General features: G+C 38.5%; 1 protein-coding gene across 2 annotated transcripts in view; it reads left to right on the forward strand.

Annotated features, from left to right (window-relative positions):
- Positions 1 to 27,159, forward strand: part of eps15 (epidermal growth factor receptor pathway substrate 15) — a 155,681-nt gene that overhangs the window by 43,686 nt on the left and 84,836 nt on the right. For both annotated transcript variants that reach the window (XM_073063013.1, XM_073063012.1), the window contains exons 2-9: positions 3,101 to 3,142; positions 7,473 to 7,562; positions 8,779 to 8,826; positions 9,606 to 9,701; positions 14,753 to 14,818; positions 18,013 to 18,138; positions 20,553 to 20,612; positions 26,450 to 26,650. In XM_073063013.1, the coding sequence (XP_072919114.1) occupies positions 3,101 to 3,142; positions 7,473 to 7,562; positions 8,779 to 8,826; positions 9,606 to 9,701; positions 14,753 to 14,818; positions 18,013 to 18,138; positions 20,553 to 20,612; positions 26,450 to 26,650 (729 nt within the window). The remainder of the gene's footprint in view (positions 1 to 3,100; positions 3,143 to 7,472; positions 7,563 to 8,778; positions 8,827 to 9,605; positions 9,702 to 14,752; positions 14,819 to 18,012; positions 18,139 to 20,552; positions 20,613 to 26,449; positions 26,651 to 27,159) is intronic.

The raw sequence follows: 27,159 nt of genomic DNA on the forward strand, positions 1-27,159 counted from the left end.
AAATCTACTGAATATTGAAAGTCCTAGGTAGAATGGACAGGGAGGAGATATTTCCAATGGTGGGAGAGTCTAGGACCAGTGGGCACAGCCTCAGAATAGAAGGATATTTCTTCAAAAAAAGCGATCAGGAGGAATTTCTTTAGCCAGAGGGTGATGTATCTGTGGAATACACTCACAAGCAGCTTTGGAGGCCAAGTCATTGGGAGATTGATAGGTTATTAGTAAGATTAGATTAGCTTTATGTATCAAATGTACATTGAAGCAAACAGTGAAATATATTGTTTGCATCAACAACCAACACAGTCTAAGGATTGTTCTGGGGCAGCCCGCAAGTGTCACCATGCTTCTGACGTCAACATACATAGTATATCCATAACTGACTAACCCTAACTCATTCTATATGTTTTGGAGCATGGGCAGAAACTGGAGCACCCAGGAGAAATTGATGTGGGAGAATGTACAAACTGCTTACAGATAGCAGCGGAGATTGAACCCCAGTTCTACAGCTAGTGATGTAAAGCATCTTGCATCAAAGATTATGAGGAGAAGGCAGGAGAATAGGGTTGAATTGGAAAAACATACTCAAGTGGCCACCTTATTTGGTGCACAGGCTCATTAATGCAAATATCTAATCAGCCAATCATGTGGCTGCAACTCAATGCATAAAAACATGTGGACATGATCAAGAGGTCAGACCAAATATCAGAATGGGGAAGAAATGTGATCGAAGTGACTTTGACTGTGGAATGACAGAGTGGTTTGAGTCTTTCAGAAACCGCTGATGTCCTGGGATCTTCGTGCACAACAGTCTTTAGAGTTTACAGAGAATGGTGTGAAAAATTTAAAAAAATCTAATGAGCAACAGTTCTGTGGGCAAAAACGCTTTGTTAATGAGAAAGCTCAGAGGGAATGACCAGGCTGGTTCAAGCTGACAGAAAGGTGACAGTAACTCAAGTAGCCATGTGTAATAGTAGTGGTGTGCAGAAGAGCATCTCTGAACTCACCTGTACCTAATTAAGTGGCCACTGAATGTGGATAGAGTGGACAACCAGCACCTTTATTCCCGGGGTAGCAATAGCTAATACCAGAGGGCATCTGTATAGTGTGATTGGAGCAAGGTCAGATGTCTGTAATAAATGTTTTACACAACGGTAAGTGCCTGGGAGCACCACTGGGGCTGGTAGTCAAAGTTGATACATTGGAGATATTTAAGAGAATTTTAGGCAGAGGGATGAAAGAAATGTTGGAGGGTTATGCATTATGTAGAAGAGAAGGGTCGAATTTGGAGTAGGTTAAAAGATCAGCACAGGATTGTAAACTGAAGGGCCTGTTCTGTGTTCTATGTTAATTGAGTAGATTTTTAAAATTTATATAATCATGAATATTTTAGAATTGATGACGAGGTGCTTGTTGGAAAAAATTCCGAACCATCCATGGACTCCAGGGCTGTTATGGGACCTAGACATAACTTAAAGCAATTTAATTTGGCAAACAGTTATCAACCAGTTGTGATAATATTGTTTTAACATGAGCCAGAATATTTTTTTTAAAACCCTCAAGAAGACATGTTTGTAACCAGCACTTTGACATATTTCTTGGGCTTTCTGAGTGTTTAGTATTCCTCTGGAATAAATATTCTGTGCATCTACCAATTAAGCTACAAACCTCTGCTGCCACTTGTTTTCACATACCAGGTTGTGAACTGTTTGCATGCTGTCTAGCTCTCAAGCTGTTTGTCATTTGCTGGATTTCTAGGTGGTTATGTAGTGCTTAAGGAAATTCACAATGTGGAAGTAATTGAACAGCTTTACAGCTGTTGTTTCAGCTCTCTCTTTCTTTTCAGTGTTGATCAAAATTTCAAATCTGCAAGTGACTTTGGTTCCAAATGAGTTCCTAAATTGAGTAACCAGTTTCAAAATTCTGTAACTTCTCTCTGATTATTACGGCAGAGTTCAAAGTTCAAATTGATGTATTTAATCCACTGCATGCAGAACTTTTAATCTGATCCATGGGGTTAAATGAGTTGACAGTGTTTTGAAGGACCAAGTGCCCTCCTTGTGTAGTCACAGTTATAGTTTAACCACAAAGTGAGCCCTTCAGTCCATAATCTCCATGTTAACCTCTTTTTCAATCTACACTGATCCCATTCCCCTGTATCAGGCCCACATCCTTGCGTGCCTCGTCTATTTAAGCAGTGATTGCATCTCATTCTGTCACCACATTTGGCAATGAGCTCCATTCATCGCCACTTTCTGTTAAATTTGCTCCTCAAATCCCCTTTAAAACTCCCATCCTCTCACTTTAAACTTGTATGTCCTTATTTTTGATATCACCACCTTGAACTTTTAGTACAGTAAAACTCCAATAATGGTATTCGATTGTTCAGAAATCCCAGTGAACACCCAGCTCTCTAGGCGATGTTCGCCACTCCATTTTAACTCAGAGGTCCTGGTTCCCTCACTCTCAACTCACTGAGGTCCCGGTTCCCTCACTCTCTTCCAGCTCACTGGGATCCTAATTCCCAGACTCCCACCCCATAAGCACCACACTTTCCAGCTCCCTTCCAACCTTGTCATTGACCTAAATGCTGTGTAACATAGGGAAAAATAAATGATTTAAAGGATGCAGGTGCATTAATGTGAATAATATACCAAGACCCACCACCATTGAAAATAAAAGTGTAAAGTGCTGGGATCACTCAGCAAGTGACAGGAGGAGAAGAGAAACTTTTTGTTCTTGTGAGCCTTGGGTTATTTTCTGATTGGAATGCTCCTTGGCCTGAGTTGATTTATGAGGTTGTAGCTTTGTAGATTGTTTTGCATACATTTGGCCTTGGTACATGTCAATCAGAATTGCTGGTTTGACATAGATCAGTGACCTGTGTGAAGTTTGTTCATGCATCTATAGTTTTCTGTTTACTGTTTTTGAACCTAGCTGTGATGGCTCTCCAAATTCAAAAATCGCAGTTCAGACCCTCTGTTAATCCAGAACAGTATCTTTTGGTGGCAACAGACAGCACAAAAAATAGATTTAAAAAAAATACACTGTGAATTTCTCTCTTCAGGTCAGAATACTCACTGTTTGATTTTTTTTCTTACAGCTCTCAAGTGGAAACCCTTTATATGAAAAGTATTATCGTCAGGTAAATTGTGTTTTAATTTTATCCATGTGGCAATAACCCATTACAGATGTTTGAAGACACTGATCTGCACAGACTGCCAAATGATGATGCTGTATATGCATGAAAGGTTTGTGGGCCATGCTGTGCATAAACATATTTTTCCATCGATAAGAATAATTTTTAAGATACATTTCGAACAGTATAAAATTGTTAGCTTACGACACATTTTCCATACAGATATCTGAAATCCGTTTTGTATTTACTTTACGACCTTTTATTTATCTCTTTAATTAGGAGTGCTAATTTGCATTTTGGTAAATTTTCACAGCTTCTGGAGCTTTTTAATATATTTTTCAACATTACTGTGTCATCCGTGAGTGAGATCACAGGACATGATGAAGTTAGGACTACAGGACTTTGAGAAGTAGATAAGTGTTTTGATAGGGAGATTAGGATTAGTTCACCAAATTGTGTCTTGTTAGGGCTTTGAGGAGCATTGGTAGTGGAGTTTTTGAAGCAAACAGTTGTTGGAACATGGAATGCTGTGTAATTGAGGCAAAATCACATGGGTGGCAAGAATGTGATATCCTTAGAATGGGGCAGCTGAGATTGTGCATGCAATTACCATAAATTCCGGTGTATAAACCGACCCCCCATTTTCAAGGTTTAAAAAGTGACTTTTCCATGTTACCTTTGTATAATCCGACCCCTTTTGTAGAGGTTTTTGATTTAACCAGAAAAGACCACAAGATCTCACATGCCGGTACTCAGCTTTGCCGAATCCGGAACCTGGAAATTTTGTGAACCAGTACCTGCTAAGAAAACAGGCCTACACATTGTAGAGCGTTATAAGTGAATTCTTAGTAAATAAATCAGGGAGGGAAGTTTTGGATGAGGTTCCCAATGGTGAAGAATCTTCTGAAATGTAACCCCCGTGAAACCATTTAGTGCCCATCTTAATCTCGTTAAAACAACACGGAGTGGCGGGATCAGTACGTGTACTCAGTATTGAGTTTGCGACCACCATGTACAAAAGATTAAAACGAATGCGATATGATGCTGGCTTCAAGCTGAAGGTTGTTGATTTTGCTAAAGGAATGAATAATTCTGCAGCTGCTTAGTGTAAACGAGAAACAAGTAAGGGAGTGGAGAAAGGCAGAGGATACGCTGAAGGAAATGCCAAAGATGAAATGTGCAAAACATGCCAGTGGGCAGAACTGGAAGAAAAAGTTTTAGAGTGGGTGAATCACCAGCGATCGACTGGATACATTGTTACCACAGAAATGATTCAAGTTCAAGCGTTGAAAAATACTGTGAGGTCAGCGAAAATTTCAAAGCTACGCAAAGTTGGTGGGTCCGATTGTATTGAGACTAAAAATAAAGATTGCCCAGAAGTTGCTGAGCGACCTTGAGAATAAGAAGGGGGGTGAAAACAGTCCTTGTCAAAACAACTGGACACGAGAAGCAACATTTTACCATCATGTTAACGTGTATGGCTGATGGGACCAAACTACCACCGATGATGATTTTTTTAAAGCGGAAACCATTCCCAAAGAAAGAAAAATTCCCACAGGGTGGTGTTTACGTTCAAGAACGTGGCTGCATGGACGAAGCGGGTTGCTTGAAGTGGGTAAAGAGGTGTGGTGTCAACGTCCCGAAGGTTTCAGGAAGGAAAAGTCGCTACCTGTCTGGGACATGTTCAAAGTGCACTTGTCAGGTGAGACAAAAGCAGCATTGAAAGCTGAAAATAAGGACATTGCAGTCATCCCTGGTGGTTTGTGTAAATTTTGTAAGCGTTTGTATTTTCTTTTGTATTTGACTCAAAAACAGCCAATAAATGCAACCTGTCTTCCATGTATTTGTTTTTCCAAAGTTAGCATCCTCTGTATAAGATGACTCCCTAATTTTAGGACCAAAATTTAGGGCAAGATTCTCGACTTACACACTGGAATTTATGGTAATTTAATATTAGATATAAGGATTCATTATCCCTTGAAAGAAGGTATATAAACAGAAACACATTTTAGTCTCCAAAAATAAGAGAAGGAAGAAATTGGCAGACTGAACCATCCTTGAGGTGTGGCCACTGAAGATGGCTGAGGTCCTCAAATGACTGCTGAGTCCACGGTCAAGTGCTGGAATTGGAGTTTGTACGTGACCTGTTATTAGCTCTTTTTGCCTCATACAATTTACTTAAAATTTGTTGACTTTTCATTTGATCCAATAATGTTCACCGTAAAAGTTGAATTTTATTGTTCATCATGACCTTATGCACTGATACACTGATGAGTATATTTAAGAGGGAGATCAATAGACGTTTGTGCATTAAGGTGTTGAGGAATATTGGGATACTGCAGGAAAATAGAGCTGATACAAAGATTTAGCTGAGCTGTTGAATGGCAGATCAAGTTTGGTGGTTGCAAGTTGCATGTCCTGTTTCTGCTTTTTGTTTTGTGTTATTACAAATGAAGCTTATTAGGTTCATAAATTTTATATGGGGAAGAAAGCCTACCATCTTCACCCGTTCTACCCTGTATCTGATTCCAGACCCACTGATGTGGTTGACTCTTAACAACTACTCGGCTCAGGCGAAATTTGCTGAATATTCCAATAGTAAGCAGCTGGAAATAAATTTCAGTATACAGAAACCATCCTTATTATCAATGATCCCATCTGTTCTCTTGCAGAAATATTTCAACTATTCTAAAAATAGCAGTGCATTTTCCTTAGTAATGATATCAGTTCAAGCAAAGGTCAGCTTTTTGAAAAACAAAGTGCTTGTATTCTCCCAGTATTACAAAGGCAGCATTTTTTGGAACTCATTATATTCGACACTAACTTTTTAATATTAGATTAACTGGATCCCATGTTCTTCACCAGAAGATTCATTGTTTGGAAAGAAAAATTATCGCTTGATCACCTTATGACTGTGTCACCTATAAGAAAATAATGCAGGGATATTTTTAGATAGCCACACACATAAAATGATTTTCTTTCAATTTTGGAGGGAAAGGATTGGGACAATTAATTATGCATTTTATAAGCTGACTGCATTTGAACATTGACAGATGGTTTTCATTTATTAAGGTCGTATTGTTGGCTCACCCAACCTGGGGTAAAACAGGAAGTCCCTGGTCATTTAATGATACCTGTCAGAATTTTTATTGTGATAGGTTTCAGTTCCTTTGGAACAGGTTGGCCAAGTGAGACCAAACAAACTTAGTTATAGTTTTCAATCTGAACTATTGTCATTGACCTATCTGGAAAAAGCCATGTACATGTAGGTATTGGATTAATTTGATAGAAGATCCTAGGTCAAATATCCTCTGAATATGCACACTGCTTTGGAAATCAAGGATCATTACATGCTTGTGGTAATGAAATGTTAAATGCATCAGATTTTTCTACATATCTCACACAAATATTTTAAAATAGGATTTGTGAACCCCTTAACTCCCCAGCCGTCACAAATGCACCTTGATGTAGACTAAGACCTGTCAGTGATGAATGCATAATGTGAAAACATTCACCTTATCACAAACAAGAAAATCTGCAGACGCTGGACATCCAAGCAATGCACACAAAATGCTGGAGGAACTCAGAAGCCAAGCCAGCGCTTATGGAAAAGAGTACAGTCGATGTTTTGGGCCAAGACACTTCATCAGGGCTCAATGATGAAGAGCCGCAGCCCGAAACATCAACTATACTCTTTTCCATAGATGCTGCTTGGCTTGCTGAGTTCCTCCAGCACTTTGTGTGTGTTGCTCACTTTTACTTATAGTATCTTGATTTATTTAATTATTTGTTTTTGGATGATTATTAGAATGATTATTTGTTTTTCCAGTTGTTCTTTTGGGATTGTTTTTTTTTCCGATTAAAATATTGCATTTCAATTTTATTCGCTTTGGTGAAAGATTAGTTAGTGACTATCATTAAAACATTGTCAAAGTCCTCACTTAATGGATGACTTGGGTAAGGAATTTATCTAGGAGCAAATGTTCAGAAGCAAAGCCATGCTATATATTTATTTCTAGGTTTTTCATTTTGATTGATGTTTTTATTTACTAGGGATGAATATATAGCTTCATTTTGATCCTTCTCCCGAATTCCAGCCCAAAGTTTAAGAAACGTTAAAATAAACGAATCGCAATCTGATTAGTACAATATCATACCATCACATCTTTCAAGATTCAAGATTGTTTCTTGTGATTTGTCAGTACAAAGGAGGATGAAATGATTGATTAGATGGCCAACGTGGGATATTGTGTTATAAATATTCATGTGCTGCAGATCAGAGCAGCTGCATGCCTACACTTTTAATAATTTTTGGGCTTATCTTGTTCTTCTGCAGATTGATCCAACAAATAGTGGCAGAGTTGGAGCTGCAGAAGCTGCCTCGTTTCTGAAAAAGTCTGGCCTGTCTGATCTAGTACTTGGAAAGGTACTGCTTTCTCAAGTTGTACGTGTACCCTCTGTGTCTTGTGGAGAACTCAAATGCCTTAGTCTCATTGTATTTCCTTTCTTTTCAAATCTTTTTATTATTATTATTAAAAATACACAGGTACATCAAAGTAATAACACTTACAATGCCTCAAAAAAATTATCTTAAAGATTGAAAATTTTTGTGAATACAAAAAAACCCTACTAAGCATTGTATTTCCTAAAATAATATGGCAAGTAAATTATTCTTTTGGTAAATTGATAATTAACAATAATCCTCTATGTAAAATACATCTTATCCAGTTCTCTTCTAATCTTGTTCACTCTTATCAACTTTAAATATCTTGATTTTGTTCCCTTCTACTACTCATTCTCATTTCATTTTATAATTTTTTGAGTAATCTTCAGTTGAATTTTTTTAAAAAACTTTTTCTGTGCTGTAAACCTTAACACAAAAACCATACTGCTCTAATATTTTTACTTAATTCAATTTACTTTCAAAGTATGTTTATTCCTTAGGTTGGATCAAGTGCTCATCGTGTTAGTTGCCTTAACTATTTTCTTTTGCATTTCCTAAATAATCACCAGCTTCCGCTTGAAGAAATTCTTCCTCAGTTCCATTTAAAATCATTTATCTATTGTCTTAAGCCTGTGCCTTCTAGTTTTTGGGTCCCCTCTCTAACGAAAAGACTTATTTCACCTTATCTGTACATCTCAAGATTTCCTGTGTTCCAAGGAATAAAGTCCTAGCCTGCCTAAACCTCTTCCTATGACTTAGGCTCTCAAGTCCTGAAAGCATCTTCATAAATGTTAATCATCTCTGGATTCTGCAGTATATTATCTATCCACTTGCACTCAATAAATACAGATTGTGCAGCGGAGATAAAGTTCATTCAGCCTATTGTCCTGTGCTTAGGCTGGGGTTAAATAGGTAGGTTGCTGGGTGGTGTGGCTTTTTGGGCTGGAATGGCCTGTTCTGTTGTATTTCTAAATAAAATAAATGAAAAATAATGATAGGGCTGGTCATCCATCTAGATTTGAGATGCCTGTACTAATATTCTTCAGGTACTGGATTTAGCCTTATTTTTCTGACAGTCATTGTTTTTCAAGGATTGTGGAATGATGCTAAAGTGCATGTGAATATAAGTCAAATTGCAATAACAGTTAAAGCTGTGCTACATAACTATTTAAATCTATCAAATGTGTTTGTTTTTCAGATATGGGATTTAGCTGATGCTGATGCTAAGGGCTTTTTAAATAAACAGGTATTTAAACATTAAAATTGGAATAGATTGCAAAAACCTGGATTTATGTATTTTTTAATTTGTATTTTGACAGCTTCAATTGTAACTTTAATGTAGTGCCTTTAACGGAGCTTAAGAATCACAAAGAAAAGAATGATACTGAGCCACGTGAGATTTTGGGGGTAGCTGGTTAAAATCTTAATCAAAGAACTGGTTTCTAAAGATTTTCTTAAATGGGGAAAGATTGAGAGGTGGAAAGATTTTGAGAGGAAGTTAGAACTTGTGACATGCTAGTTGAAGATGTGGTGCTATTAAACCAGGCATGCACAAGAGGCAGAGTTACAGAAGCATATGTAGACTTTAAGATTGTAGAGCAGGAAAAGATATGACAGAAATTGGGAGGGCAAGACCCAGGATGGACTTGAAAATCAGGAGAATTTGAAAGCCAAGGAAGCTGGTGTAGGACAACAGGAATGTGATCATGTACAAACTAGATGATGCCAATTCAAGGTAAGGTAGTGGAGTTTTAAGAGTTCTCAAGAGAATGTAATTTGGATGGCTAGTCAGGAATGTGTTGGAATAGTCCATTGAGGCAGTTAAAAAACATGGGCAACACACACAAAGTGCTGGAGGATCTCAGCAGGCTTGGCAACATCTATGGAAAAGAGTTCGATCAACGTTTCGGGCCGAGTCCTTTTCACAGGACTGGGAAAATTTTTCTCCTGTGAGGGGGTTTTAAAGTTGCTAACAGTTGTGCTTATTTGTTAAATTTATTTTTCTGTTCATTTTTTTTCCTTTAGGAATTTTTTGTTGCCCTAAAACTTGTAGGATGTGCACAAAATGGACTTGAGGTATCTTTGAACAGTTTAAACCTTGTTGCCCCAGCACCAAAAATTGTAAGTAAATTAATTTCTTTTTTTAATTAGTTTTTTAATACATTTTCTACATCGCTACAGATAAAAAAACCCAGATCGAAATGAAGAACATTAATACAGAGCAAAAATAAACATACAATAATAATATAATACAAAAGAAGATAATTGAGAAAGCACCCAAATTGAAGATATGTAAAATTAGTATCCTCCCCGAGCCCCGCAACAAAAAAGAACTCCAGACCAACCACAACACAATCTAGAGAGTATACATCAGGACATTCAAACCCCCAAAACTGTAAATACACTTAGCAACAGAAGATATTAATGCCTACTACCAACAAAAAAGGAGCTGAAAGCAAGGGATTGAAAAAAAAACCTTAGTTAAGAGGAAGGTTATGAAAATACTCAATAAAAGGTCCCCAGACCTTATGGAACTTTGTATCCGAATTAAGAACTGAATAATGAATTTTTTCAAGGTCTAAGCAGGACATAATATCATTAAGCCATTGAGCATGCGTGGGCGGGGCAACATCCCTCCATCTAAGGAAGATTAAACGTCTAGCCAGGAGAGAAGCAAAAGATAATATTCGACACTTAGTCGAACTCAGACGTAAATCTGTCTCACCCAAAAAACTGAACAAAGCAATTAAAGGATTAGGTTCTAGGTGGTGATTCAGAATACAAGATAACGTTATGAAGACGTCTTTCCAAAATTTCTCCAAGCTAGGACAAAACCAGTACATATGAATGAGAGAGGCCTCGCCCCTTTTGCATTTATCACAGAGAGGACTAATGTTAGGGTAAAATCGAGATAGTTTAGATTTAGACATATGGGCTCTATGAACAATCTTAAACTGTAAACGGCAATGGCGAGCACAAAGAGAGGTTGAATTAACCAATTTGAGAATCGAATCCCAAGTCTCATCAGATAAGGAGATATTTAAATCATGCTCCCAAGCCAATCTAATTTTATCCACAAGGGCACGCCGTAAGGATGCCAATTTATCACGAATAAATGATATTAAACCTTTACCTAGTGGATTAATAGAAAGAAAGAAATCCATAACATTTTTCTCAGGCATTTCAGGCAAGTTAGGAATTAAAGGATTAATAAAGTGTCTAATTTGGAGATATCTTAAAAAAAAATGAGTATTGGGCAGATTGAACTTGGCAGAGAGCTGTTGAAAAGATGCGAAGCGATTATCAATAAAAAGATCTTCAAAATGTCTAATGCCCTTCCTATACCAATCATGGAATGCTGAATCATACGTAGTAGGTAAAAAAAGGTGATTATGTAAGATAGGGCTAGAAAGGGAAAAACCATGGAAACCATAAAACTTCCTAAACTGAGCCCATATACGCAAAGTGTGTCTAACAAGAGGATTAACAATTAATCTGGACAAACTACTAGGGAGTACAGAGCCAAGAAGTGCAGAGATAGATAAATCTTTAGTGGAACTCAACTCCATTGCCACCCAATTAGGGCACTCGGGTTGGCCATGGAAAAAAGACCAAAAGGTAGCACAACGTATATTGGCTGCCCAATAATATAAACGAAAGTTAGGTAAAGCCATGCCACCCTCTTTTTTAGATTTTTGGAGATAAACTTTATTAATTCTAGAGCACTTATTCTTCCACAGATATGACAAAATAATAGAGTCTAAGGAATCAAAAAAAGATTCAGGAATAAAAATCGGGATTGATTGAAATAAATATAAAAGTTTAGGGAGAACATACATTTTAACAACATTGATATGACCTACCAAAGACATAGATAGAGGTGACCATTGTAACAGACTCTGTTTTATAGTATATGAAAGATTGGCAACATTTTCACGAAAGCGATCTTTAAACTTCCTTGTGACTGTAATCCCAAGATAAGTAAATTGATTATGAACTACTTTAAAAGGGAGATCATGAAATCTTAATTCTTGTGCTTCTTTATTAATTGGGAAAAGTTCGCTCTTATGTAAATTAAGTTTATAGCCAGAGAACTGGCTAAACTGATCAAGAAGTGAAAACATTGGAGGTAAGGATGTAGACGGATTTGAAAGAAAAAGTAATAAGTCATCAGCATAAAGAGAAGCTCTATGCTCAACACCCCCTCTCCAAATCCCGGTCAATTCAGGACAATTTCGAAATGCTATCGCCAAAGGTTCTATTGCGAAATCAAAGAGAAAGGGACTTAAAGGGCATCCCTGGCGGGTGCCATGTTTGAGGTTAAATAACTGGGATTTCTGAAAATTGGTCAAAACAGAGGCAGTAGGACACAAATACAGCAATTTGATCCAAGAGATAAAACTTTGGCCGAGGTCAAATTTAGTTTTGTGATCACAACAAATTATAAAAGATTAAAAGAAAAAAAAGGAGGAAGAAAAGGGGGAAATTATAAAATTCAAAGAGAGGCCTTATCAACCCTTTACAGAAAAAAAAGAAGCAAAACTTAAACTATGAATCAACCAACAGGGAGGCCTTCAATAAAAACTCCAAACCTCCAAAACAAGTTAAAGACAATTGTAGTTCTCTATAGATAAGGTTATACAAAAATAAAATAGATTACACAGGTAAAATCTAAAAGTTCGCAGGGAAACATTAAACTTAAATTATCTATTTAGAAAAAACGCACCAAGTCCAGGGAGAGATTGACTACAGCCCTTAGAGTTTCAATAGATAATGACTGAATTATTCAAGTAAAGTCTGAGTTTGGAAAAAATAGTTTTACTTCGAGAAGTACTTATCAACCATTTTAGAAGGTCAGGCCGGTTCCGAAGAAGACGAGGTGGCTGGAAGACTTCCAACAAACGCCTCAGCCTCCTTCACTGACTTAAACCACTTATAATCTCCAGTAGTAAGCGTAATTCGAAGGTCGGCTGGATTTCGGAGAGAGGGTCTGAAACCACGATCAAAAAGCACTTTCATTACACCTTTAAACTCAGCACGCATCTTCAGAACCTGGGGGGCAAAATCCTCCACAAAACGAATGACCGTATTTTGAAAGGCAAAAGTACCTCTGCGGCGTGCCTCCATCATCAAACGGTATTTCACCTGGTATTGATGAAAACGTAAAATAATCGGCCGTGGGCGGGAACCCAGAATTGCTCGAGGAACATAGATCCTGTGTGCCCTTTCAAGCTCAGGTGGAGTCGGAAAAAATTCTTTTCCGAAAATCTCACAGAGAAACTTGGAAAAAAATTCAACGGGAAAGACCTTTTCGGTGGCCTCTGGCAAACCAAGAATTCGTAGATTGCAACGTCTGCTCCGATTTTCAAGATCCACCATTTTGGAAAAAAGTTTATTCTTCTCCTCTAGGTTGGAGCAGAGAGTTTCAAGATATTGAACACGGCGTTTTAAATCTTCAGAAGTTATGTCAATGTGAGATAAATGTTCAGCATGATCATCCACTCTAGCATTAATCTGATCCAGTTTGACATTCAGCTGGTTGAAAGAAGTTCTAAATTCAGTTCTAAAATCCATTAAAGTATCTTGTCGATGTTGTTCCAGAACAGCGAGAATGTCAGCCGGCAAAGCCGTAGAAGTTTCCTTTTTCCCGGTTTTAGTACTTTTGGTAGCCATTATAAGATAGATGTGTTCGCAGGCAGGTAAAAGAGAACTAATAAATTACCTAACTAAGGTTTAAAAAGGGAGACACATAGTGCAAGGATAAGAAGAATAACGGAGCAGAAGTTCGGAGCAACTAAACAATCGCCATCTTACCGGAAGTCCAGTAAATTAATTTTTTATCTTAAATTATTTGAAATAGCAGTAGAATATTATTTTGTAATTCCTGTTGAGGAATTGGGTCTGATGTTTACATTTTTTCAGTCAATGCTATTAATCTATTTCTCAGTTGATACCTTTTTAAATCTTAGTTCTGCATGTAAGTAGAGTAGACAGCATTGTGTTATCTTTCATTTTCTCTGCTTCCTTCTCTTCCCCTTTACTTGCTCCTTCCCAGTCATCTCAGTGCATTGTAGTGAACTTGTTTGTTCCCTGTGATATCTCTCCAACCTTCCATTCACATGCCATGCTGCCTATATATTTTATTCTCCCACACTCCTTTCTCCCAGTTTCCTCCCATTTTATGCTTTTGTTCTATTTTCTGTCTAATTTCTTCCCTTTCCCTCTCTTGGTACAGTATTATAAATCCTAAAACTATAAGAATGATTTCAAACAATTAATTTTCTGGCTGTTTTATATCACAAAATGTTTCAGAGTCCCCAGAACTCTTTATGGATGTCTAGGGTATCTCAATAATGTATACTGTATTATACTAGTATCCAAGTACAGGCACTTTAACCAACATGGTGTTGTATTTAATCCGTCATTTTTCTGTGCTTGTTGACCAGGAGTAGTTTTATTCAATAAATGTTGGTATGTGCAGTGCCACCTCCTTTCTCATATCACTGTAACTTCCTTTACTCCACTTTAATACTGCTATGTCAGACTTGTTGAACTCAAATCATGTTGTGATCACTGGCTCCTAATGGCTCTTTTACCTTAAGCTTCCTTATCGCCTCCAGTACATCACATTACACCCAATCCAGAACAGCTGATCGCCTAGTAGGCTCAATGACAAACTGCTCTAAAAAGCCATCTTGTAGGCATTCAACAAACTCTCTCTCTTGGGATCCATTACCAACCTGATTTTCCCAATCGACCTGCATGTTAAAATCTCCCATGACTATCATCTGTGGTCCACATCCCAGCTACTACTGGGAGGCCTGTATATAATTGCCAACAGGGTCCTTTTACCCTTGAAATTTCTTAATTCAACATCTTCTGATCCAATGTCACATCTTCCTACTGATTTGATGCCATTCCTTACCAGCAGAGCCAAAACATCCCTTCTTCCTACCTTCCTATCCCTCCAGTATAACATTCAGCTCCCAATGACAGCCATCCTTCAGCCATGATTCAGTGATGGCCACAACATCATACTCAACAATCTGTAAAACTGCAACAAGATCATCCACCTTATTTCTTATATTCTGTGCAGTGAGATATAATACTTTGAATGCTGTATTTTGTATATGTATATACTTCTGTCATCCTATGTTTCCTCTTCCTTTTAGAATGATAGAAGCAGTCCATTACCCAATAGTGGATCAGCACCTGTTGATGCTCCTTGGGCTGTGAAGGTACAGTGTTTAACTGTGATTTTTTGAGATGTTTTAAAACTATTCAATGAAAGACTGAAAGAGGGAATTTACAGAAAATATAATTTTTAAAAAGTTCCATATTGTAACAAATACTACTTAAATGTGCGACAGTTGAGGAACAGTGGAAGATTTTCAAAGAGATTTTTCATCGTACTCAACAAAAGTATATTCCAGTTAAAAGCACGGACAGTAAGGGTGGGGGGAGCCAGCAATTAATGAAATAAAGGAAGGCATCAAACTAAAAGATCATGCATACAAAGTTACCAAGAATAGTGGGAAACTGGAAGTTTGAGGAAACTTTAAAAAGCAAAAAAGAGCCACTAAACTAGGAATAAAGAAAGGGAAGCTAGATTATGAAAATAAATTAGCACAAAATATAAAAACAGATATTAAAAGTTTTTATAGTTGTAAAGCGGAAAAGGGTGGCTAAAGTGAATTTAGGTCCCTTGGAGAACGAGAAGGGGAATTGATATTGGGAAATGAGGAAATGGCAGAGGCTTTGAATGATTTTTTGTAAGTCTTCATGGTGGAGGACACATCTAACATGGCAAAGAGAGATGTTATGGATGTAATGGGAGGTGAGGACCTTGATACAATAGCTATTACTAAAGAAGTAGTGCTGAGCAAACTTATGAGCCTGAAGATAGATAAGTCCCCTGGTTCTGATGGAATGCATCCCAGGGTACTGAAAGAAATGGCAGAAGTTATAGTAGAGGCTTTGGCAAAATTCTCTGGACTCTGAGCAGGTCCCGGCAGATTGGAAGATAGTGAATGTGACGCCACTGTTCAAAGAAGGATATAGGCAAAAGGCAGGCAACTATAGGCCAGTTAGTTTAATATCTGTAGTTGGGAAAATGCTTGAAGCTATCATTATAGAAGAAATAACAAGGCATTTGGAAAGAAATAGATTCATCAGGCAGACGCAGCATGGATTCAGCAAAGGCAGGTCCTGTTTGAGAAGCACTGGAGTTTTTTGAGGTTATAATGAGCGCAGTGGATAGAGGGGAACAGGTAGACATTATTTACTTGGATTTCCAGAAGGCGTTGATAAGGTGCCACATAAAAGACTTATCCGTAAGACAATGATGCATAGAGTTGGGGGTGGTATGTTAGCATGGATAGAGGATTGGTTAACCCAATAGAAAGCAGAGAGTTGTGATATATGGGTATTACTCTGGTTGGCAATCATTGGTGAGTGCTGTGCTGCAGGGGTCGGTGCTGGGCCCGCAGCTGTTCACGATATACATTAACGATCTGGAAGAGGGGACCGAGTGTAGTGTATTTAAGTTTGCTGATGATACTAAATTGAGTGGAAAAGCAAACTGTGCAGAAGATATGAAGAGTCTGCAGAAAGATATAGATAGGTTAAATGAGTGGTCAGGGGTCTGGAGTACAATGCTGGTAAATGTGAGGTCATCCACTTTGGAAGGAAAAATGAAAGAGCACGTTATTTAAATGGTAAAAAATTGCAGCATGCTGCTGTGCAGAGGAACTTGGGAGTGATTGTGCATGAATCGCAAGAGGTTGGTTTGCAGGTGCAGCAGGCTATCAAGAAGGCAAATGGAATGTTGGCTTTCATTGCTCGAGGGATTGAATTTAAGAGCAGGGAGATAATGCTGCAACTGTACAGGATACTGGTGAGGCTGCACCTGGAGTACTGTGTGCAATTCTGGTCTCCTTACTTGAGGAAAGAATATACTGGCTTTGGAGGTGGTGCAAAGGGGGTTTACCAGGTTGATTCCACAGATGAGGGGGTTAGACTATGTGCAGAGATTGCATCAGCTGGGACTGTACTCGCTGGAATACCGAAGAAAGAGAGGAGCTCTTATGGAAACATATAAAATTATGAAAGGGATTGATAAGATAGAGGCAGGAAAGTTGTTTCCACTGGGAGGTGAGACTAGAACTAGGGGACAAAGCCTCAAGATTCAGGAGAGTAAATTTAGAATGGAGATGAAGAGGAACTACTTTTCCCAGAGGGTGGTGAATCTGTGGAATTCTCTGCCCAATGAAGCAGTGGAAGCTACCTCAGTAAATATATTTAAGATAAGGTTGGATAGATTTTTGCATTGTAGGGGATTTAAGGGTTATGGGGAAAAGGCAGGTAGTTGGAGGTGAGTCCATGGTCAGATCAGTCATGATCTGATTGAATGGCGGAGCAGGCTCGATGGGCCAGACGGCCTACTCATGCTCCTATTCCTTATGTTCTTAAATGAGAAACATGAGATTCTGCAGATGTTGGAAATCCAGAGGAAGGCACACAAAATGCTGGAGGAACTCAGTAGGTCAGGAGGCATCTATGAAGAGGAATAAAGAGTTGATGCTTTGGGCAGAGACCCTTCATCAGGACCGGAAAGGAAGCTGGGGGCGGGGAAGAAGCCAGAATGTGGGGAGGGGAAGGAGCAGGTAGTAGGTGAAGCCAGGTGAATGTGAAGGTAGGTGGTGGGGAGGGGGAATGAGTGCAAAACTAGGAGGTGATAGGTGGAAAAGGTGAAGGGCTAAAGAAAAAGGAATCTGATTGGAGAAGTGAGGAAAGTGAAGGAGGAGGGGTACCAGAGGGAGGTGATAGGCAGGTGAAAAGAGAAGGGGCAAGAGGGCATCCAGAATGGGGGATGGTAAAAGAGAGAAAAGGGAGGGGGAGAAATTATCAGAAGTTAGGGATCTGAGTTTGTATCTGTGAACTTGTGGATCTTACCAGGCGTCTTTTGTAATTTATGAAATGTATTGGACACATACAGTATATTACGGTAGAACCTGCTCCCCACTGCTCACCAGAGATGTGGATGTGCATCAAATCTGGTTCTTTGTGCTCCCAACTACCGGTAGTTTCAAAGTTTTAAGTAAAGAGGTTAGTATCAATGGAAAGCTAAAGTTTATAAATAAGTATTGATTAAATATGGTAATTATATTGTCCAGATAGTCCAGCAATGTTTGTTCTTCCATGTCTAGAAACTTTCAAGATAGCTTTTGATTTTTTTCCGATCCTTAGGGTTTTACGTATATAAAATTCAATACAATTTGTGTGAGCAATTCATGAAATTTTAAAGCTTATGAATTGATTATTTTCATTTAATAGCCTTCAGTTACAACCAAACAATTCAATTATAACAAAAGTGCAAGTTAAGGGAATTTAGAAGATTATTTGATTATATCTTTATTGATATAACTTACAGCTTGACGAAAAGTCGAAGTATGATGTAATTTTTGACAGCCTTAATCCTGTGAATGGTTTCCTGTCTGGTGATAAAGTAAAACCCGTGCTTCTCAACTCTAAACTACCTGTGGATGTCCTGGGAAGGGTAAGTAAAATCTTAAACTTAAAAATGAATACTTCGTGATATTGAAAAGACAAAACAAGGCACTTGTTACAGTACAGTGCGCTGGAAGATGATCTTCATTTAGAAAGTTTTTCCACATGTTCTATTGTGGTATATTTCAATCTATCTACATCGGCTTCAATGCTTTATTCTCTTAGTCTCTCTCCACCTTTTAACGTGTGTGTGCTAAAAGGAAAGCATGGAATAAAGGAACAAATTTTGGTGACAGTTACAATGCATCTTCTAGGTAAGAACAGTTTGGATGTATAAAAGTGATCATGTAAATTGGATATCAAATTTTAGTTTCCTTTTGCGGCTATATTTTATACTAGTTTAATTATATACAAGGTACAGTCGAACATCAACAGGCTGTAAGGCCAGATTCCAGTTGCAAGGTTTTAATGCTTTGTGTGTGGAATATCTTCTAGTGCAGGTAGGCACTCCGGTTGCATGGACGAGTTAGTCTGAAGGCCTGTTAACATGCTGTCCAACTCTGACTGTTACAAGAGAATATATTTTGTGTTTTTTTCCCATCTAAACGGATTTCTTGTTCAAGATGAAACTTTTTTCCATCAATCTTTATGCTTAACATTTTGTGTTTGAGGTTTTTATGTATGATATGCAGTGATTGTTTAAGGTGATCTGAGTCTTACAGCTAAAGATATAGAACTAAATTGAGGATCACCACAGGAAATATGATACTATGTTTAAAAATACCATGAGATGTATATTGACTCAGATTTTTCTGGGGAATGTCAGCAAATCTACATGATATTGCCAACAGTTTCCCCTGGAAAATGCCATGAACTTGAGTCTCCCAAATAAATTTCAAAAGCACTAACAGAAGCCTGCTAACTATTTGCTAACTGTATATGAGCAGCAGGGAATTAACTACCTGTGCCATTCCAGAATATGTTTAATTGTTTCCTTGTTATATTAAGAATATTTAAAATATTTGATCATTTCTGATTTTTTGATTGTTTGATAATCTGTCAGTTATTCTCAAATAGTAGGTGTCTTTGGGAAGTCTGTTAGCTGGCTAAACAAAGAGGTTGTGCTTTACTAGCTGTCGTAAGGTTTTTCCTTAGGTTCTTGCCAGTCAGCTGGAAGTTGGCCTTTTTGAGAAAGTTATTGTCACATCCTCTGAACCCAAGTATGGAAATAGCAGTAGGTCATGGGATTTCAGCCAGAAATTTCTGTGCTGTTATGATGTGATGTATTTGCATCTTACTGTATTTAAGCATATTTTAACGAAATACAGACTTCTTTGGTAATTCTGTGTCAGCCATTTAGTCACATGACGTGCAGGATGTATGTCTGGGCTCACAACATATTCTCATTAAAAATTCAGGGAACAGTGGACAGTTAGAAATGAATTATGTGCCCCAGTTCAGTCACTTCATAGCAGTGAAATCATCTGCTGTGATTGACATTGGAATATCCAGTAATATCTATTTACAATAGTTTAATAAAATGCTGCTGTGATGTGTAATTTTGTGAAAATTTGGATAAGTAAGTGCAAATGTGTATAATTATTTACTTAATGCATCTTTGCGGTAACATTTTATTAAACTAAGAATGTGTAATATTGTGATTGATAAGGCTTCACAGTGGCACAGCAGGTGGATCTGCTGCCTCATAGCTGAGTGAGCCAGGTTTAGTTCTGACCTCTGCTGCTGTCTGTATCTCCTCTCTTTGAATTTGTAAATTTCTTTCAGGTTATCTAATAATCTCTCATTTACTAAAGGCACATCTGTTAGGTTAATGGAATATGATAAGTTGTCCCTAGGTTAACAAATGGTAGCAGAATCAGATGGGAATATCTGATGGACATGTAAAATGGACAAGATTACCAGAAAGTGGGGAAGTGAGAGCTAATTGTTTTAAAACCATGTTTAGATTTGATGGCCTTCTGTGTTGTCATGAAATTTGACTGAAGGATAAGATTTTCTTGACTGTCCTCTTTAGTTTAACAATATTTAACATATGTTGCCCTATTTGATGAAGCTTACAAACATTAGAGCTGGATTTTGTTTTAGAAATATCATTGAAGGTAACAGTAGCTGCAGATATGCAGTGACGTCTAGATGTCCATTATGCTGATCGGGCTGGTTTGCTACATCAGAAGGTTAAGCCGGCTATTTGCTAAGATACAAACCAATTGTTTTCGGTAGATAAAGTTGCGAGTGATGTGTAGTTCAGATCACTTTTGCCAGTGACTATACTGTAATATCTAATCAGTTACAGAAAGGTTCCGGAGAAAAGTCAGTGAAGTCCTGGTGATTTCAATGTGTTTGCTGCCTCAAGTGTATACTTGTCTGAATAATAGTTTTTTTAAATAGATATTCTATGTTGAACAAGTTGAATTCTGAACTCGTTTTTCTATTACTTTACAGGTCTGGGACCTCAGCGACACAGATCGTGATGGTTTATTAGACCGTGATGAATTTGCTGTTGTAAGTTGCAAATTAATTTTATTTGTATCAGCTGTAAAGCCACAGGCTGCTTGATGTCTGATTCTTGCCTGGTTGTAGTTCCTTATCCTGTTACAACTCTAGAGAGATGAGGGGTACCGGATGATATAATTTGGAGCAAAATAAAACAAACTGCTGGAGGAACTGAGTGGATCAATCTGTATCTGTGGAGGCGAGGGGATGGCCAGTGTTTCAGGTTGAGACCCTGCATCAGGATTGAGTGTAGAGGAGAGATGGGCTGTATAAGAGTTGAGAGGGGTTGGTTGAGGCAGGGGTTGGTAGGTGATGATGGAATCAGATGAAGAAGGGGATGATGAATAGCTGGGAGCTGTGGGGGAGGAGAATATAGGGGGCAGGTGGATGATATCAACGAACAGATGAGAGAGAGAAAACAGGGCAAATGGAGCCAGATTGGGGGGTGGGTGCACGGGGTAAAGAGTGCGGGTGATAGATACAGTTTGTAGATAGTTGGAACCAGGAGGAGGAGGAGAATGAAACTCAGTCAGGATGGTGGGGGTGGGGTGAGGAGTGCAGTTGATGGAACCTGTGGGGATCAGAAGGAAGTAAAAAGAGAACAGGCGGAGTGGACTACATGAAATTGAAATTGATGGCCACTGGGTCTCCTGCAGGTTGTTGAACCAGTTTCCAGGGCTGGTTGCTTCATCCTGAGCAAGATGCTTTTGTCGTACTCACTAAATTCCCTCTGCCCGTGAATAGGGTCACCTAGACATTTTGCCTGTCTGAAGTCTCCCAGCCATGCCATAGACTTTTTGAGGTAACTTTCACAGAACTGGTCTGTGTGTCTTTTGTGCCAAAGCAGATCTAAGTAGGGAGTTGAGGCTTGCCTTCCTATTAGTTGTATAGAATCTCAGCCATGGCTGAGATTTGTAAGTGTCTATTGTGCTTCAGGTTCTGAAAATTTTACTGTTTGCTCTCACCCCATCTTCTCATCTCCTACTACAGCTTTCCTTAGGGATTTTGTTGCCTGATTGAGTGGCTCATCCTTTCTTGCTGTATCCTCTTCACCTGGCCCTACATTTCCCCTCTTTTCCAGATTTGCTATTGAGATATTAACTTCATTTTTAAAAAAACTCAGTTGTTACTAATTTTTGTTTTCTAAACCTTCATCTCTTAAGGATCAACATGTTAATAGGATTCTGTCTATCATTCATAAATTCTGGCATTCTTGCTGATCAACTTTGAATCTTTCTTCCTCAGCTCAGTTTTAATTTTCAAGTTCCTCTTCATTCCTTCTCATGCATTCTGCAGCTTTCTTCAGCCCGATGTTAGTTCCACATCACTCATCTTTTGCATCTCATGGCTAAAATTAGATTTTTTTCTTCCAGTTTTGTAAGTTTTCTGTGAAGCATTATTAATCCTTTTTTTGTTTGAAGGAAAACTTTCTCAAAATACTTTGCTTTCATTAATCATTCACTCAGCTGTCCAGGTCTCTCCGACCATCCTCTAACTCCTACATATGAGTGTTTTATTTCTTTTTATGAAGTGTCCTTTGAAACTTGCTATTAAAACTGCTAAATAAATGCACATTTCAAAAGTCCAAGGAGACATTTGCTATATTTTAATTATTAAAAAAATTAAAAACAAACTCCTATTTATAATGCATCTCCCAAGGCCTTGTTAGAACCAGTTTAATACCTTGTGGAATGCTGGCTTCGTTGTTACACAGGAAATGCAGCAGCCATAATGTCAATTAAATTGTGCCTTTCCACTGTTGAGCCTGAAATATTTCTTTACCAATATATTTACTCACTAGTTTGATGAGTTTCAAATGGGCCATTAAGCAATGGGCTACACGCTTAGATGTTACATATTTCAGGACCTCCTTGTCAATGACTGCTGAAGCTGCATCTATAATACAAAATCTATTGTAGGCTACATATTTGTTTGTGCTGTTGGCAGCACATAAAGAATTCCAGAATCAAGCTGTGCTCCTTGGAAGCTTGATGCTTCCCTGCAGCAATAATCAAAAAATGACACCAGGGCGAGTGCTGTGATTCCAGTTACAGCAAGTAACCTGATGGGAACAACATTGTACTTTCCCTACTGGAACTAAAATTAACTCTACTATTTCTTGACTAACATTGCATGACTAAAGATCTGCTCAAATGTAGTGCCGATAATACCCTGAGGCATGGAATACAATTTATTGATGCTCTGTAGTTTTTAGCCTAATATTCCATCTAGTAAGTGTCTCTTCCATGTATTTCACCAGGGACATTCTAAATCGTGTTGTACGTACCTATATGAAGGCCACAGGTCTGTACTATTGTGCCAACCACTGTGTTGGTGATTGTGAGAAGTCCCCGTTCCTAAAAGCTTCACAGTAGAGATGAAATCATGAAGATTGTTACATAGATTAAATATAAAGCTCTGATATATAGTATCAGGCTTCCAGTGTAGCTGTTCACTAGGTTAGTTTATTGAAGCTACCAGTTTTCATGTACCCATACTGTTTATAAATGTTGAGAAAATATCTCCCCCTCCCCCTCCCCCCACCCCCTTTTGGTTTTTGCTGGACTAGTTGGTTTCAGTTTATTTCTTGTATTCTGTTGTGTAAAAATGAAAACAAAATGCAGGCAAGATTCACATAACCAAACAGTCTCAATTGCATGGCCTGCTAAAAGCTGTGAAATAAATGCTGTAATCTACGATTTGCATGCTTTCTGATGAATGTTTCAGTGAATTTCTATGATGGTGCAGCCATATTTGTGGGATTTCTAAATAAAGACTGTTCTTGAGTACCATTGCAATGTGTGTTATTGGTGTTCTGGTCTCTGCTAATGGGATGGACTCAGAGCCGATTTAGCAACTGAATTCTAGCCTGCAGATCATTAGAAACAACAAAATTGTACACCATCACAATCTGTATTTGCTGAGCTCAGTATATCCTTCACTCTGCCATTACCACCAAACCAGGGATTCAACTATGAATCATTGAAGAATGCAAGAGGACACACTGGGACCGAACAAAAGATGCCTATAAAAGGGTTGTTAACCTAGCAAAGCTGCAGTGTTAAATTACAGGCTTACTAAACAGAATATGATAGAACTAAGCAATCCCACAACTAATTGTTCAGATCATTAGTCTTCATATACCTAATGTGGTATTGTGGTGGACAGTTAACCAGCTGCATGGAGGACGAAACTCCAAGAACATTTATAACCTCAAAGCCAACGAAAGAGTTTGTGCTCAAGCCAAGGCAGAAATGTTTTCTACTATATTTACTTAAAAAATACCGAGTCGATGGTTCATCTTGCCTACCTTTGAGAGCACCACCATCATGAAGCCAAGCAGTTGCAGTGTAATGTAGAAAATTGTCCCTGTATGTCTTAGCTACAATAAAGGGGCACATCCAATCTGGTTATTTTCTTCCCAATTATTTGCCAAGTAACTTACGACAGTGTCACTTAATCACCAGGCACAAAACTCTTGGCCCACTCTCAGCAATGATCCATGTCCTCCTGAGTCCTAGAGCTAAGAGAAAAACCCTACCAATGCCATGTCCACAAAATCTTTCAAATTCACTGCAAGGATAGGTGAGCCAATGTTTGCCTTTCTCCCCCCCGTACTGAATCATTGGTTACATTCAGCTGGCTACATTGAGTAGCCCATGTCCTTTGTAAGTCTGATTCCAGACTCCCAAGCAGACATTACTCTGAGCTGCCGCAGGAAGAGACCACTAGACAGAATAATAGCAGAACTGATAACAGCACTTAGGTCAAACAACAGCTGTGGCAAAAAGAAGCAGAGATAATGTTTCAAATGGAAGGCCCTTAATCATGCACTGCTCAATAGCTTCCTCACTGATGCCCAATTTCACTAGTGCCACTTTCCAGAACTCATCAGAATTATCCAAACTTTGACCAATGAATTGAATAACTGGAGATGAGAGAGGTTGCTCTTAATATTAAGGCAGCTTGTGATAAAATGTTGCATGAAGGAACTCTGATGAATGGGTATCAAGGTAAATGCTCTGATTATTGGAATCATACTTTGCATGAAGGAATATGCTGAGATTCTTGGAGATAAAATATCGCATGCCCATGGCTGTGCTGCAGGACTTTTTCATGGTAGCATCCTCAGTCCAATTATCTTAAGCTGCTTCATCCATGACCTTCCTACACAAGGCCAAAAGTGGGAAGTTAACTGCTGATTGCACAATGTTACATTTTATTTGCAACTCTTCAGAAAATTAACAAAATTTAATAACTCAGAACCTTAAAGTGAAGAAAGAGGTGGGACAGCCAAAGAGACTACTGAAGTTTACTGCATTTATAGCCAAATGTGCAGCTACTATCGGTGGAGCAATTAAAATTGATAGAATCGAAGGCACACAAATCTTCAGAAACTTGCAAGACGGAAGGAGACTTTATAGCTAGAAGCAATGCTCAGGAAACAGTTTTAAAATTGAGGCTTTGTGTAATCAGGGTTTACTCTGTACAAATGAGCACCTAGCCATCAATGGCTAAATAGGATGTTGCAGATTAGGATGGAAGAACCAGAATTTTGAATGGTCTCAGTTTTACTGAAGTTGAATATGGGAGACCGAACAGAAAAATAATGGAAAACAGACCTAGACAAAGGATGTGCATTGCTATAACATCTAAAAAAGATCTTGAAATTCATCCAATTAATTAAGACAGAGGCCTTGTCATTGTTGTAGCTGTAATGAATAATATCTACAATTGATATAACATGAGGAATGTATGTAGTCTAATGTTTAAAATAGTGTATGTGGCAGTCTTAGCAACAAGAAGTTAAGATGGAGGCCAAGTTGGACAGTATCATGGAAATCTTGAAGTTATGAATTTAAAACAGAAAATCTGAGAAATGCTCATCAGGTCAGGCTGCACTTTTGGAGAGAGAAATAGAAGTAATGATCCATGGTCAAAGACCTTTCTTCAGAAGTGGGGTAACTTAGAAAACAGGCATGTTTGATCTTGTAGAGAAGTTGGGGGGGGGGAGGAAATATCCATACTTTCTCAGCATTTGCTATAATTTTTATGTTTCCTTTTCAGTAACTGCTTTGTCTTGAATCTCTCAGCCCTGGAAAGTTATTTTCTCTCTCCTTGATGTTTCCTCTGTTTTCACCTGTTCCATGCAGAGAAGATGTTGGTAACATGCCTTCAGCACTCTCAACACTAATCTATCTCATCTATCATCTCTTAGTCTTCACCCTGTCAAAAACATTCTGTTTGATCTCTCCATTCCTTTGCTTTCTCTAAGTTTGAATATGCCTGTGTTCCAAATCATTTTGTGTTCTGGAAAAAAGCATTAGACCTGAAATGTTTCTGTCCCTACAGGTGGTGCCTGACCAGCTGAGCGTTCGACATTTTCTGTTTTTATTTCAGATGTTATGAAGCTAATGTTCATAGTGAAGGTGCTGAGGTCTGAAGTTCATTTTGGGATTGCATGCAAACGAGGTTGCAAACAGTCTGATTCAGTCTCGGACAATTGTTATGGAGAGGAATAGAGTCAGTAGTGAGAGAAGAGGTCAATTTGGGGACTGATGATGAGTTCTATCTGTCCATTGCTACTACTTGATATTGGTCAAACATACTGACAGTGTTTTACAGTGCCCACCAGGTAAGAACAACATGTTTCATTTCCTGAAGAACATTAGTGAACCTGATAAGATTTTACAGCAATCCAATTGCTGATATTTAGTGTTAACCTTTCCCCCCAGTTTTGGGTAGGCACATAGTTATGGAAAAGCTAGTTACTTAATGGTTCTGTGATTTATTTATCATTAGAATTTTGTGAAGATTAATTATTTAGTATTGCTTTCTTTCACAAGGCCATGTACTTGGTTTACCGTGCCCTCGAGAAGGAGCCTGTGCCGTTTTCACTGCCACCTGCCTTAATACCTCCATCAAAGAGGAAAAAAGCTAATGTTCCTTCTGCAGTGCCACTTATTCCATCTCCACCTTCTGCCAAGGAAAGCCGACAATCCCTACCTCCTGTGGGAATTCTACCTACCAAAACAGCGGCGGCACAGGTAATACACGTAATAGTAGCGTTAGCTCTTTAATATCATTGCTTTATTGATTTCAGTAAAATATTTTTCAGGAGATTCTGGCATGTGAACTAGATTTTAACTATCTTATTTCTTGCTCCCTCTATTATCGTATGACCCTGGATCTGACCCCCTACAAACTTTTGTATTTGCCAGATACAACCCCAACTCCTCTAAGTCACTGATCTGAACTCACTAACTTTGATACTTATGAGGCACCTGAACCCACGACCCTGACTCGAATCCTAACTGTCAGTTCCATCTCTTCTGAACCTTCATACAGAAGGGATGATACCGTATCAAGCCTTGCATCCTGTGGGAATTCTGCCAACCAGTGAGCCAGAGACAGTTGCTGCCTCACTATGCTAGCATCTCGGGTTCAGTCCTGACTTTGGATGCAAACTTTGTGATTTGCGCATTCTGTCTGTGACAGTGGGGCTTTTCCCTCAGTGCTCCTGCTTCCTTCCACAATGCATACAGCATGTGTGTGG

This window comes from Hemitrygon akajei, chromosome 12 (genome assembly GCF_048418815.1).
Source record: "Hemitrygon akajei chromosome 12, sHemAka1.3, whole genome shotgun sequence".
Taxonomy (NCBI): Eukaryota; Metazoa; Chordata; class Chondrichthyes; order Myliobatiformes; family Dasyatidae; genus Hemitrygon; species Hemitrygon akajei.